Here is a 15,361-nt window from a genome sequence, read left to right on the forward strand (position 1 = left end):
ACCTAACCAGTTATCGCTAGCGTGTGCATAAAAACCTAGAGCGTAAAATGTTAGATCTCAATAAGGGGCTTGAACCTGAAAATAAAGAACAAAGAAGGACCGCTACTGCTCACCGCTCTTGCCTATATCCAGGTGCTCAGTCAAACAGTGTCCCCATTGTGGACGCTACAAAACTCGACAGACAGACGGCACTTCTGGAATAGGTTTATTGGGGTTGGCTGTAAAAACCTAACGCGTTTCGGGAGTAGATCCCTTAGTCATAGGACCTATGACTAAGGGATCTACTCCCGAAACACGTTAGGTTTTTTACAGCAGCAACCCCAATAAACCTATTCCAGAAGTGCCGTCTGTCTGCCGAGTCTTGAACCTGAAAAACCACTGCACAAAATACAAAAGAAAAAGCACATTGTTTTGCCAGCACACCTAACCAGTTATTGCTAGCATGTGAATAGACACCTAGCGTGTGAAATGTTATATCTCAACAGGGGCTTGAACCTGAAAAACCACTGAAAAACCACTGCACAATCACAACTTCAAAAAAAACACGAAATAAAAAGCATCACTTTGCCAGCATGTGCATAAAAACAGAGCATGCCAAGTTTACTACATCCTTTTACCACCAACAAACCCAGAGAACCCTAACCTACCAACACAACTCAAGTCCTCTCGTAGTGTACCACAGTGTGGTACACCTCAAAACAGGGTTGGAAACACAAAGCAGGCTTGCTAGGACACTTGGGACAAAAATATCGCACATCTTTTCGAACACCCCTGGAACGGCAAACCTTACAAGTTCTCTGGGCATATCTTTTATTAGGAGTTGATGGAATTTGTGCAATGAAATGCTTACCCACCATTCGGGCAACATTGTCATTGCCAGGCATTTCTGGAACCTCCTGTACATCACCAAACAAAAGGGCAGGGAGCAGTTGCAGCAGATAATTGTATAAAGACAATTTTGGGCCTGGTACTGCCGCCTTGTAAACGACATAGGAATTATAAAGGGCCATTTGAATCATGTAAATTGCTGCTTTTTTGTACCAGGCCCTGGTTTTTCTGGTGGCGTCATAGTAAGTTTGAATTTGGTCTGTTTTATCAACGCCACCCATATGCTTACTATATTCTTTACAACAGAGTGGCTTTGATTTTGCGGGCCTGCCACGTCTGTGTTGGACAACTACACTCTCATTGTGGATAGTAGTAAGCATACAAACATTTTTTGTGTCTGCAAATTTTAGTGCCAGGAGCTCATCACTTCTAAGAGCATATACTTCTCCACGTTTTAATTTCTTTTGCACCAGTTCCTTAGGCAGTCCTTTGCGGTTTTGCCTAACGGTGCCACAGGCTGGGGTGTCCAACCAGTAAAGGGTTCTAAATAAGGGGATGCTAGTGTAAAAGTTATCCACGTATAAGTGGTAACCTCGGCCCAACAGTGGAGATATGAGCTCCCAGACAATTTTACCACTGGCAGTCAAATCAAGGGGACAACCGGGGGGGTCCAAATTAGTGTCCTTTCCCTCATAGAACATGAAAGAATTAGTATAGCCGGTGCTGCTTTCACAGAGTTTGTAAAATTTCATCCCATAGCGAGAACGCTTACTAGGGATGTATTGGCGGAATCTTAGGCGCCCTTTGAAGAGCAAAAGGGACTCGTCCACACATATATTTTGGGAGGGGGTGTAGACCTCTGTGAAGCGCTGAGACAGGCTATCTATAAGGGGCCTCAATTTGTAAAGCCTGTCGTGACCGGGCTCATTAGGGGGAACAGCCGCTGCGTTGTTGCTAAAATGAAGAAACCGCAGTAAAATTTGGTAGCGGTTTCTTGGCATAACGGCTGAAAAAAGAGGGATGGAAAGGACTGTAGTGGTATCCCAGTATGAAGCTAAGGTATTGCGTTCTACGAGTCCCATTGCCAATGTGAGCGCCAGGAATCTTTTGATTTCATTTACAGTAGTGGGATACCACGCCTGGGCTCTTGAATACCCTGGTAAAGGGTGGCTGGCAAGATACTGCTCAGCGTATAAATTTGTGTACTGGACCATGTCCTGTAGGATGGCCTCTGTGATAAAAAGATTGAAGAAATCTATGATTTGAAAGTTAGTGGTGTCCACCTTGACGCCCGCGACTGCAGTGAATGGGGGAATTTCGGGGGCATAATTACAGGGAGGCCCCCACATAGGCGCTCCGACTGCTGCATCACCACTACCCTCACCCTCTTCTACCTCCATGGGTGCATCTGGCACACTGCCACCAGCCTCTGCCTCTTCCTCTGCTTCTTCAGCAGTAAGCGTGCCGCCACTACTAGCCTCTGCGCTAATAGTGCTGCTATCACCAATCTCTGATTCCTCACTAGAGTCATCAGATGGGACATACTCAGAATCGGAATTGCTAAATTCCTCTGAGCTGGAGTCCTCGCAATACCTAGCCGCTTCCTCAGCGGTATAAAACCGTTTGGCCATTGTGCCAGAAATTTACAGACAACTACAAAGCTAAGAATCAATAGGCAAGTCAAACAAATAAAAAAAAAGCTAATACAATCAACCACAAAAAAAAAAAAAAAAAAGCAAGCCAGCAAGATGACTGAGACCCCTGCTAATATAAACAACCAGAAGAAAAAAAAAAGCAAGGCTGCAAGATATGACCAAAAGTTAACCCCTGCTAATATAAACAACCAGAAGAAAAAAAAAAGCAAAGCTGCAAGATATGACCAAAAGTTAACCCCTGCTAACAGAAACAACCAGAAGAAGAAAAAAAAGCAAGGCAGCAAGATATGACCAAAAGTTAACCCCTGCTAATATAAACAACCAGAAGAAAAAAAAAAAGCAAGGCTGCAAGATATGACCAACAGTTAACCCCTGCTAACAGAAACAACCAGAAGAAGAAAAAAAAGCAAGGCAGCAAGATATGACCAACAGAAAAAACCTTGAGCTTGAACAAATGAACCCTTATGGAATGCTATGGAATAAAGATATGGCACAGTCCCTGACTTTCTGGAACAATCACCTAAAATCAGAAAACAGAATAAGACCACTAAATGGTGTCACAGCAAAGGGAACTTTCTTTTGGGGCACTAAACAAGCAATAAAGTGTGCAATAAACAGTGCAAAGAAAACTCCTGAAAAAATCACTAAAATGCAACACTACTCAAAGCAATAAAAGAACAGCGAATACACTAAATTCAGCGGTCAAGGGTCCTAGATTCACTAGTGTCCTACAAAGGGAACTTTTTCGGGGGAACTAAGCAAGCAGTAAAAACAGCTAAAGCAATAAAAAAACTGTTATTGGAGTGAAATTGGTGGTCAGAACTATAGATCCACCAGCGTCACTGCAAATGGAAAGTTTTTTGGGGAACTAAACTAGCAGCAAAGAACAATGCAAAGGGTAAACGTAATAAAACCACCAAAAGCAATACAATGAACAGTTATTTGGGTAGGGGAAAACTTTTCTAGAAAACTAAACCAGCAGTAAAGAAAAATATAAAGAATAAACGTAATAAAATCACTAAAAGCAATAAAATGAAGTTATTGGAGTGAAATCGGTGGTCAGAAATCTAGATCCACCAGCGTCACTGCAAACAGAAACGGATGAGAACCAAAAAAGTAATAGTGCAATAAAAGTGCAATAAAATCACAAACCAATGATGAAAATGGCCAAAAAACAGTAAAATGCAATCAAATCAGAGCAGAAATAAAGTTTGAGCAACAAATAAAGACAAATGACTAAAGAAAGCAAAGTAAAAAATAAGTAGAGATAAAAAGTAAGAAAGTAAGTGTGTAAGTGTGAGTGTGTGTGTGTGAGTGTGTGTGTGTGAGTGTGGGAGTGTGGGAGTGTGAGTGTGAGCTTGGCAAAGTTGCCTGTAAGTGTGCTAAGGCCAAAGACAGAAGAAAAAAAAAGAAAAAAAAAGATTTTTTTTTTTTAGAGAGAATATGTAAAATAAAGGGTGTAGAGAGGTGCAGTTCAGCTCACAATGTTGAATCCAGGCAATCCAGGCGACCAATCCAGCGATCAAAGCTCAGACAGGCAGCAGGGGGTACTCCAGCAACCAAAAGTGCGCAGCAGGAGGGAAGGTGTGTCAGTTGGGGGGAGTTATTTATAGGGGGAGCAGTGGAGACGTCATCAGTGTGCTCCTCGTGGTCTCCACTGCTCCCATTGGCTGCCTGCGACGATCGACGCAGCGATCCGGTAAGTGGACCGCCTCTGCTCGTTGCCTAAGGGGATCTGTGCCTCTTAGAAGCGATGCGCCGGCTTTTTGTGCGCATCGCTCACTGCGCTGGGGGAAATGCTGCAGAACGTAGAATCTACGTTCTGTGGCATTTCAAGTTACTTTGCCTCAGAACGTAGATTCTACGTTCTGTGGCACTTAAAGGGTTAAGTATCAAACACTCCTACTTTTGCAGAAAGTGAGGGTTTTCTGTTTGGAGTTTCTAGGTGTTTCTCAATTTGATTATCAAATCAAGACACAACATAGGGGAATTTTACTATTTATCAGGTTTTCATACTAAACTTGAGCCATCTAGTGTCAAACTATCTGAATCTTTGTTCCATTTATAAATGCAAGTAATTGTGTGGGATGATACTGCCCTCTAGTGCTCAAATTAGTTATACACATCAGTTTGCCATTAACTATAGAAGTAAACTAAACAAAATGTTGTATGAATAGTGCTAGTACAATACACATTAAAAAATATTTGATGTCTTATGATGCAACGAATTATTGAGTTTATATAGTGGACAAGTGTGCAAGTAAGTTAAATGGAAAGACTATTGGCATTGATATCATTGTCAGGCAAGTACAAAACAGTGAAATTAGCAATGCTGATTCCAGTTAGAGCACGTTATATAGTGAATAAAGTACCCCCTCTTGTAAAATATAAGGATATTATAAGTTACCGAGGAGTTTCATGACCATATAAAAACACGAGGCCGAAGGCCGAGTGTTTTTATACAGGTCATGGAACTCCGAGGTAACTTCTAATATCCTCATATTTTGCAACTGGGGGTACTTTATTTATTATAATACACAAATTTTAGTGAGTCATGTGACAGAAATGACATCAGAACTCACCGTTTATAACTGATGACATCAGAACTCACCGTTTATAAGGATATCATTTACAAGATATTCATGGCTTTTGTGTATTATATGTAAATACAGGAACCTGCCACGAACAGATAATGTGGAGCAAAGCCCCATAAATATTTTTAATTAAAACATTAAACATCCATCTTAACATAGTTTAACACCTTGGGCTGAATTTTACTATATATAAATAACTGTTAGTGTTGCAGCCAGAGAAGTGGTATATCAGAACTAAAATTCACACTGGATTGAGAAAACTTTAAACTGACAACTTAATCTACAACAAGTGAGCACAGCAGCAATCACCAGGTCTGTTAGAATTAAGGAGTCTGTTCGCTGATACGGTTACCCAATTCAGTTCTTTGTGAAGACTGGATTAGCCAACCTTTAATTTGTGTGAGGAGTGCTGATTTAGACAAATCAGTGTCATGTCTAACCAAACTGGAACTGATCACTCTGTCTGAACCATGTGATCAGCTTAAGGTCACTATAGCTGCATGTAAAACACTTGCATGTGGCGATCGCACTAAAATACATACTCCCACATATTCTAATGGATCAGGAGGATAATGTAATTTTGGTGTTTTCTCACTTGCAGGTGATAAATCTCCCAAATCTGTCTTTTTTCCTTATGATTGAGGGAGTGCGTCAAGATTCTGTACTTCCTGTTGTTGTTCTCCCTGCTCATGATGTTTTTAGAGAAATAATTTGTTCATCTGGCTTTACATATCACTTTGATGCACACCATTAAACCACTTATATTCAGAATGAGATGTATAACTGCCTCCTAGCTATCTGCTCTTAGATAGATCAGCAGCTTCTTCTCCTTTAGATGAGAAGGAAAGTTGTCTTGCACTTGGGAGTGCCAAATGTTAGGCACCCCAAGTGATTGTGTTTACTTACCTGAAACCCCGGGCCGATACTCCTTTCAGCAGAAAACTGCACCGGCCCGAGGTTCTTCCGATGAGCACCACGGAGCGATCCACTTCCTCTTTCTTTGTGCGGCTGTGCATGCGCAGTAGAGCGAAACATTGAATCTTATCTAAAAAGTAGGCTATTCCATTCTACTGCGCATGCGTCTGCACCGGGAAATTTGGAAGAGATGCATTCTGTGGTGCTCGCTGGAATAACCCCAGGCCGGTACAGTTTTCTGCTGATAGGAGCACCAGGTTTCAGGTAAGTAAATACAATCATTTGGCACCTCCAAGTGGAAGACAACTTTCCTTCTCCTTTAACATTGTTAATCTGGCACACTGTCTGGGCGTAAACGTTGATGCAACATTTGACCATTCCCAATAATTTTCAAATGACATTAATGCCACTGTTTTCCTTAATAGTCTTAATAGTAATTTTCATAATATCATCAAGATCTGTCCTAAAACATTCAACTATGACTTTATCCTTTCCCACCTAGACTATGTCAACCTAAACTCTGCTAGTGAATGCATGTTACTGTAGTGAAGATATAAAGAGAATGTTTCTTTTTACCTGGAGAACCGGCTTTGCATTGTTATGAACGGACACAATATGCGTAATCCCATTCCTGTTCAATGTAGCCTTGTCTTCAGAATCTAGAGACAAGCATATAAAAAGTCACTTGCTACAATATATCTGCATCACACGTGCTTATTTTCAAACCTACCTGTATAATATTCTTCCTTTCACACATCCCTGAGTCCACTTACATTTACAGTGCTTCTACTGTAAATGACCTGCTATATCCAAACATTTAGCACTAAAAGTTAGGAAGTCATGAAAATAGGCACGTACCTCTAATGTTTCCCAGGTATAAACCATCTACAATCTGTTATAATAAAAAATAAAGATGAAATAATTACATTCAGCATTTTTTAAAGCAGCTATTTTATAGTTTTGAGCGACAGGGATAAACCAAACTTGCCATAATGATACAATGATGCATATGTATGGAGAGAGGTTCCAAATTTTGTCCCAGTCCAGTAAGCCATAATAACCATTGAAATATTCTTTTAACATTTCGGACTGAACTAGATTTATCTGAATTAATTGTTGAATAGAAAGGGAAAGACAAAAGCTGCTTTCAATAGTAATGCATATACAAATAACACAATTTATAATGAATGTATATTGCAAAGTTGCTTAGAATTATGTTTTCTTTTATTTGGCATGAAATAATTTTTTGATGAAGACTCACTTTTGGTGTACTTGGTGTGTTCATAATGTGATTACTGAAATTCTCAACCCACAACCGATCTTGTGTGGAAATTGGCCCAGACCAACAGGTAAACCCACCCCACAGGTAAACCTGCTAGTTTTGCTCAGGCCTGCACATTACTACTGGCAATACATATACAAACATAATATATAAGACCTGCTCGTTTGGCAAGATCGCCACCTTCAGGTGGGAAATATCAGGCCAATCCGATTGTTTGGTCCTTGGGCTGATGCTCAGGTCTTAATTGCTGTTATGCCAGCAGTTGGATGGCGGACCGCATAAATGCACAGATGAGGACCTCTATCTGGTGGGAAAATCAATATTTAACCCCTTGTAATGTGCTGAAAAATACATATAGTCCACCAAAATTAGGGTAGAGCAACATTGCTATAAGACAGTGAAGACGCCTTTAGGATTCTGTGCAGCCCTAGCTGAAATACACCTTACACAATTTTCAGGCCTTTAAATCTGGAAAAGCCTGTTCTAACAGGAGAATCGAATTCCTTGCAGTATCCATGATGACAAATAAAACAAGTAGGTTCTCAGGGCAATCATGGTAACAAAGACCTGTGCTGACCATAGTTTCATTTTTATGTAATTTAAAAGCTTTTAGCAACAAACTAAAACTATGCAACCGTTATTCAATTAGTATCATTCTTCTTATGTTAACATATCCATTCTTTATTCTGCACCTTCACAGCAGAACCAGGACAGAGTGAGTTAAAGCAGCTCACACATCTCGGACAAGTTTAAATCTGTTACCAAGTTTAAATCTGGACCACCCAAGTATCTGATAGATATACTGCGATCTGAGCGTGTAGACTTTGTGCTTGTGTTTTTGGCATCCATGGGAACCACTTGAAAATATCTTGATTTTTTTTTTTTTTTTTAACAATAGCTATTTTAGTAATATGTTTAGATACAAAGGCACTATTTATAAACTCCTGCTCTTAAGTTAACTTTTTGGCAAGCGAAGAACAACATTTAGGATTGTTGTCACCAACATCCTTTTCACTTCAGGACTATGAAGATAACAGTCATTTCATTCCTACTCCGATTTATCACTATAATTTGCAAGAAAATAACTTGTCAATAGTATAAACTGAAATGACTGAATTCATAACGTCTAAATATCTCCAGGACACTATTTTAGATTAATTAGGGATGATTTGAAAGCAAAAAACACTGGAGCGTTTTTAACACAAAATAACTGTGGAATGGCTTTCAAAGTCAATCCTGTTTCAAATGTGTATATGGGAGAAAACTAGTGGGACACATGGACATAGGAACTTTTTATTTCTATTACAGCTCTTGTTTACCTTTAAAAAAAAATTCCCCTTCCCATCCCTAATTTGCATATGCAAATTAGGGTTCGGATTCGGTTCTCCGCCTAATCTTAAGCGAAGGATTCGGGGGTTCGGCCGAATCCAAAATAGTGGATTCGGTGCATCCCTAGTCTGTAGACACTTTTTTAATAAACACCCACCCAATGTACTATATACTGTCTGTACCAACTGAACCTCTTGTGCACTAGTTAACATTAGCATCTAAACAAAGCATAACAAATTGAGAGAAAAAGCTTAATGATTATTAAAAACAAATCTGTAATAACTTTTGACATGCATTCAATAAAATATCAGCATTTTATGGAAAAAAATATTTTACAGGGAATGAAGGCTTACACAGTTGTGATAACAAAATGGTGCCCCAGAAAGAAATGCTTAAAGCACACTGGCGGTCTCCTGTAAACCATTTGCATATAGGTCTGGCTAAATGTGGCTTTGGTTAGTTGGGAGTTAAGGCAAAATACTGTTATAAGTTAGACCATGTTCAAATGTTTACACTGTGTCTCCAGGCAGCAGCTAGCCAGCATCTAATTTTAGCTGATCTCTCTTATTTGCAGCCATCTATCTCATACCTTCTGTAATGGATCGCTCTGAGCCTAGTGCACAAACAGATAAATACATCTTTAAAGCAGCTCTTTCATAACATAGTACTCCACTTCCCAATTTTATCAAAAGAAGCATTCCCAATTTGTAGCTATTATTGCAAACACACTAACTGACGTGAACAAACTAACCATATATCTAAATACACTCTATGAAACCCTTTATTTCCTAGGACATAGCATTTCCTTATTAGAATGATTCGCCCTGTAAATTACCCAAAAAAATGCAATGAACTCTGTAACTTCTTACCCCAAAAAAGGAATTGCTCAAGTAGCAGTTTACCATTTCACAGACAGATTCCTTTTTGCTACATGCTTTTAGCATCTCTCGTTGAAAGGGTGCTAAAGATAAAATTCAAAGCAATCCAATAACAAACTACAGTAACACATGCAAACATATCTAAAAATGTTGCCATAAGCTGTTTGGAGTACAGTCAATGCTCAATTTTACATCCCCATATATTAATTTTTCCTTCATTTTACACCTTTTTTTGTGGTCCCACCAAAATATAATGCACAATGCACTTCCGATTTTACATTTTTCCTGGATTTTACACCATTTTTTTCTGGTCTCCTGAAAAACATTCTACTGTAGTTTGTAAACTTTGTTATAGATACTATATTAAAAAGAGTACATAATAGTCTTCCACATTTTGAGCTTTCACTAGCACTTAATCATAGTGCCTGTATGGTGAGTGCCTAACTTTAACCATATGGTTTCATTCCCCTAGCTAAAGCCTATATACACATGGGCCCTCCATCTACTGAGATCAGTTACTTTCCTACATTTTTGAAAAAAAACAATGAAAAAAACAATCCATGATCAAAGCATTATCTTCCATGTGTTTTATTTGTGTGAGGCCTGTAACACTAGGGGCCTTTCTGCAAGGGTGGCAAAAAGTCACTAACAGTTACCTGTGCTGCCACAAGATGTAACTTCAAGAAGCAAACTTATTGTAACAGGAAGTTTATACATATATGTATACATATATGCAGCAAGAGAACAAGAACCGAGGGAGGGTAAAAGGCAATGAGCTTAATCTGCTGTGCATGGCACACGGGTGTTTTAATTCCTGCATTTAACCACAGGAAACAAACAGCCCTTCACTGCTGAAAGACACTTACTTGAATGGGGGATATGCTGTCGATAGCAAGCATTTCTGAGGGTATGGCTCAGGTGGGGTTAGTTCAGGAACTAACTATTCATTTTCCCGATAATAGTCACCTTCCAGCAGAAGTTTCTACTATCAACTGAAAGTTGCATGCTCCAAGAGGTTGATAAATGGCTGTCAACAGTGAAGGGGACTGTCAGCACCATCAGTCTGTTGTATTTAGGTGGTGCCACTGTATCAGCTCTAAAGAGTGGGTGGTGAAATATTACAATTTGCAACAGTTTCTATATTCCTATAAAGGATGCAGACTGGCCACTACCCAGTTCTACAGCATGTGTATTTCATAGCCATTATAAAATGTATGAAAAGTCTTTTAAAGTTATACCTTGCACAAAGGTACATCACAAACCGTCATCTAACTTGCCTCCACTAAATTAGGATGATTAGTGATAGTATATTGTATTCATAACATATAAAAAGTTTTCTGTGCTTTTTTTTTGTTTACTGCATTTTTCACTAACACATAAATTGTCTTTGAAAGACCAAAAATGTTTGTCGATAACAAAGTGTGCCCCCTGATGGTTAAAAGGGATATGTAATGAATTGATATACAATGAAACCTCAATTTTACATCCCCTGATTTAAAGTTTTCCCTCATTTTACATTGTTGTTTTGTGGTCCCACCTATATATTATACACAATACATTTCCCTGATTTTACATTTTCCTGGTTTTTACACCATTTTTTTCTGGTCCCCTGAAAAACGTCAAATGGGGGTTCTACTGTTGTTGGCATTAGCAATCATAATTGAAACACATTTTACATTTTTCAGGGGACCAGAAAAAAATGGTGTAAAATCGGGGAAAATGTAAAATCAGGGAAATGTATTATGCATATTTTATATATATATATATATATATATATATATATATATATATATATATATATATATATATATATATATATATATATATACACATATGTGGAGCCACAAAAAGTGATGTAGAATGAGAGAAAACTTAAGATTGGGGATGTAAAATTGAGGTTTTAATGTATATCAAAATCACTAGGGCTCAAAGATTCGGGGAGATTTAGTCTTCGTGGTGACTAATCTCCAGTGGCGGAACTACCGGGGGAGCAGGGGGTGCGAACAGGCCAGGGCCCGCACCCCCTCAGGGACCCCTGTCAGCCCGCACGCCACTGAAAATGCGGGCGGTACGGAGGGTGGCGGGGCCTGGCTGTGCGTCATGCACCAGGGCCCGCCCCCCTCTAGTTACGCTACTGCTAATCTCCCCAAACTGCCTCCCGCCTACGGTTGCCACCTGCCCATTATTTTACCGGCCTGGCCGGTAAAAATGTTGCTTGATGCCAATGTTATTTATAGGGGAAAAACCATAAAAATATAGGAAGGCCGGTATTTTCTTCCAGAAAAGGGGGCAACCCTACTCCCGCCAGCTAGAATGTAAATCACCGGCGGGATGGCACTTGGAGCGCTTTGTTTTCCGAAGTCGCCCAAAGTTTCCTCTTGAAATAACTTCGGGCGACTTTGGAAAACGAAGCGCGCCAATTGCCATCCCACCGGCGATTTACATTCTAGCCGGCGGGAGGCAGTTTGGGGAAAGTAGTCACCCTGAAGAAGAGGAGATTTTTGGAGAGCGACTAATCTCCCCAAATCTGAGTGTGTGTCTCTGCCCTTATAAATACTGGGCAAATCTGCACCTGTGCAGTAACCCATAGCAACTTCTTTCAGTAGTGTTTATATATATGAGCCCCCCCCCCTGTTTCCAACTGCTTTGCACCACTTTGTTGAACATGCAGTGCTTAGGGTACAGGGAAATAGAAATAATCAGCACTTATTTTGCTGCTGAACATAACCCCACAGTGGCCAATTACTTTAGTAGCTGAGTCCCACAGAAACAGTGCAGCCCCATGCACAGAGTACCTTGCTCATTCCTCCACCCATGGCTCTCCACACACACACACACTGGTAACCAGGAGCTGCAAATAAACACAGGGGGTGGTTAAATGGAGTCAAAACTCTGCAGAAAGTCCCTGGTGTGGGGAACAAGACACGGGCTCCCTGTGGGAAGAGAGAGAGAATAAGAAAGAAATACGACCAGGGCACCAAGCGAGGTAGAAAAAGGAAAAAAGAAGGAGGGAAAGTGGTATAAAGAGAAAGGAGGAAAAGGCAAAATAACATTGTTGTCGCCCTTACAGGAGAACAGGAGAGCGCAGTGGTGTTGTCAGCACTCGGACGGCCAGACTGAGCTTCCAACCAAGCGCACTCACATCACTAGGGCTGAGAGGCATCAGGTTGCACTTCCGGAACCCACGCGCTGGCCAAATGCTGAGTGACACGGGAGGGGCTGGAGTGGGGACATGAGGGTGCGCGTGCTGTGTCACCTGCTGCTGCTGTGTATACACAAACACACACACACACACCCCTCATTTACTCTGGGACGCGGCTGCTTGTCTTTCATAGATTGGAGTTTAGATTGGACTCTATGCAGCCTCAGTCACCTGACACACGTCTTGCAATTCGCTTTGCCCAGTGCCAGTGGAGTGAGTTAACTTATAAAGCATTTGCGTAAATGTATTAAAACGGCATCAATCAGTGTCTGATATAGAGTCGGACCGGGCCGGCGGCAAAAAACCCAAATCAGACGCTGCTTCTGGCTCAGGCGCAGTCCTAGCATCTGCTTCTATAATTGTGCCCATAACTTTGCCCAATGTATCAGCGTTTTATCTACAAATTCGAAGTTGTCACTACTTTATACCAGTTCATTTTAACAAAGGTATTTAGCATTTTAAGCTGCTTGCACTCAGGACAAGAACTAACAAATTTTACTCATTTGGACTTCAGGTTTGGTACCTTGTCTTGGTATGGATATATAGCAGGGCAATCTCTGCAGGACACCAGGCTGCCTCCAAAACAGCAAAACTTCATACACACGCTGGGCAGTATCAGACATAGATACCACGAAAACTCCAGGTGGGCCCAGGTGTCAGTGGGTCTCTTGCTTCAAACCATTTGATCTATTTCATGGTCATTCTCTATTGCTTTATGGGAAATAATGCTTAATAATGGAAGAATAGAGTACATTATGTAGGGAAAAGAGAGTAGCAGAATAAAGAGGTTGAGTGAGGAGAGGAGGTATAAAAGTTTGGAAAGTGGGCCCTCAGCCTAAGGTTTTCTGGTGGGCCCTTGGCATCCCAGTCCGACACTGGTTATGCCCCTGCTGGAGAGCCTACAGAACCCCTTGCTAGCCATCGACAAATTCTAGTAACTGGCTGCAGGGAGTGTTGTGGAATTGATTGGCAGTATTGTGATTGTTAGCGACCTGCCTTCTGCTGGGAACCTTGGTCATCTGAATTTGTATGTCACTCTTAGTCTACTTTGTGCAGCCTGCTCCTCAATACAGAAGACATCACACATGGGGATACGTTTGACCACAGCAACAAATCAAATGTTTTCTTTCACTATTATAAAAAGACCAATGAAAACTAACCAATAATTTAGAGAAAAAGACTGATTTACAAAAAATAAACCCAATTATAATTGTTTACCAGCATGCAGTAAATGTATAATACACAGTACTCAATCACACATTGGCCTACATTATAATCTCTTACAGATACATAAACACTAGGCTCATTTTAAAACCTAAAAGTATATTTTGGACTGTGAAACCAAGATAATCTTAACCAAATAAAATAACAAAATTAATGGTGGTGCAGTGATAAGTATTCCTTCCTTCTTGCATTGAGGTTCTAGATTTGATTCCAGCCAGGGTGTTGGCTGATGTGTGATGATATATAATCTCTGTAAAGTACTATGGAGTTTGCATTATTATATGTAATAATGCAATTGGCAAAAGCTATGGAAAAATTATGGAGTTGGGAGAGCCCAGACATAGATAAAAATAAAGGTATGTCTCCCTTTTAGTCTCTGACACTGTGGAAATCGGTTATAAAAAATTGTGTCTATGTAGCTGGGGCATAGATGCTCCATCGTTTGTATTTCTCTTTGGGATGAGGGACATCCTACATGATGGTTAGAGAAAGGTTGCCATGTTTAACAGCTCCACTTCAAATGGGCATCTGTGGGCTTGACAATATATCCTCCACCCCAAATAAAAATCGTTTCATGGGGAAAGTATTCTGTAATAATATGCACAGAAACCAATCACTCTCTTTGGACAGTACAAGGACAAGCAGAACAAGATGCTGCTTTAAAATGTAGGAATTAGATACCTATTGCCTTTTTTGTACTTGTATCTGAATGTACAGCATGTCACATGCAGAACATAGGTTGAGAGCTTAACCTCCAGGAAAATCTTTTGTATCTTTACACTGCCTACAATGTTCACACGGGGACATTGTATGAGAAAAACATTTTTAAGTGTTAGTGACCCCCATTTGAAAACTGGAAAGTCAGAAGAAAAAGGCAAATACTGGAACTTTAAAACTATAACAAATAAATAATAAAAACCAATGGAATAATTGCTTAGAATTGGCCATTCTATTACATACTAAAAGTTTACTTAAAGGTGAACCATCCCTTTAAGTACAAATCTTCTCCTTATCCAATATTGACAAAGTATGCAGTTGTGAGAGAGAAGCAGTGAATTTTCTCTGGGAAAATTGACCAGTTTATTTTCCCCCATACATTTACCCCATAAAAATATTACATATGAGGGATATTAGCATGGAGGAGGTGATGTAGATAAGATGCAAAATAGCTGCTATGTTTTTAGAATGGTAGTTGACCTGAGCTTGGATACATTTCTCTAGGTAAAAAGGCAAATATTCAATGGAGAAATTTCACCTGGCAAATAGATGCAATGTTCATCCGTGTGAAGAGAATGTACACCAAAAGTGAAGCTAACTCAGCTAAACTAGTCGTATTCTTCTTTCCGAAATGAGCGATATTGTGCCAATTTTTGTTGAGAATACTCCAGTAATAAATTTTGCCCCTTGAAAGGTTAGAAAAATGTTTAAAAAAAAAAAATCAGCTACACAACTCA

At 40.0% G+C, this 15,361-nt stretch overlaps 1 protein-coding gene across 2 annotated transcripts in view; it reads right to left on the reverse strand.

The window, feature by feature from the left end:
- dusp22a.L (dual specificity protein phosphatase 22-A L homeolog) overlaps window positions 1-12,623 on the reverse strand; it is a 71,870-nt gene extending 59,247 nt beyond the window's left edge. Inside the window, 4 exon segments of one of the 2 annotated variants that reach the window (NM_001091902.1) lie at window positions 6,569-6,651; window positions 6,851-6,884; window positions 12,277-12,332; window positions 12,550-12,623. In NM_001091902.1, the coding sequence (NP_001085371.1) occupies window positions 6,569-6,651; window positions 6,851-6,884; window positions 12,277-12,297 (138 nt within the window). In that variant the 5' untranslated portion in view covers window positions 12,298-12,332; window positions 12,550-12,623. 2 annotated transcript variants of the gene reach the window in all.
- Between the last annotated feature and the right edge of the window lie 2,738 nt (window positions 12,624-15,361).

The sequence above is a fragment of the Xenopus laevis genome, chromosome 4L (genome assembly GCF_017654675.1).
Source record: "Xenopus laevis strain J_2021 chromosome 4L, Xenopus_laevis_v10.1, whole genome shotgun sequence".
NCBI lineage: Eukaryota > Metazoa > Chordata > Amphibia > Anura > Pipidae > Xenopus > Xenopus laevis.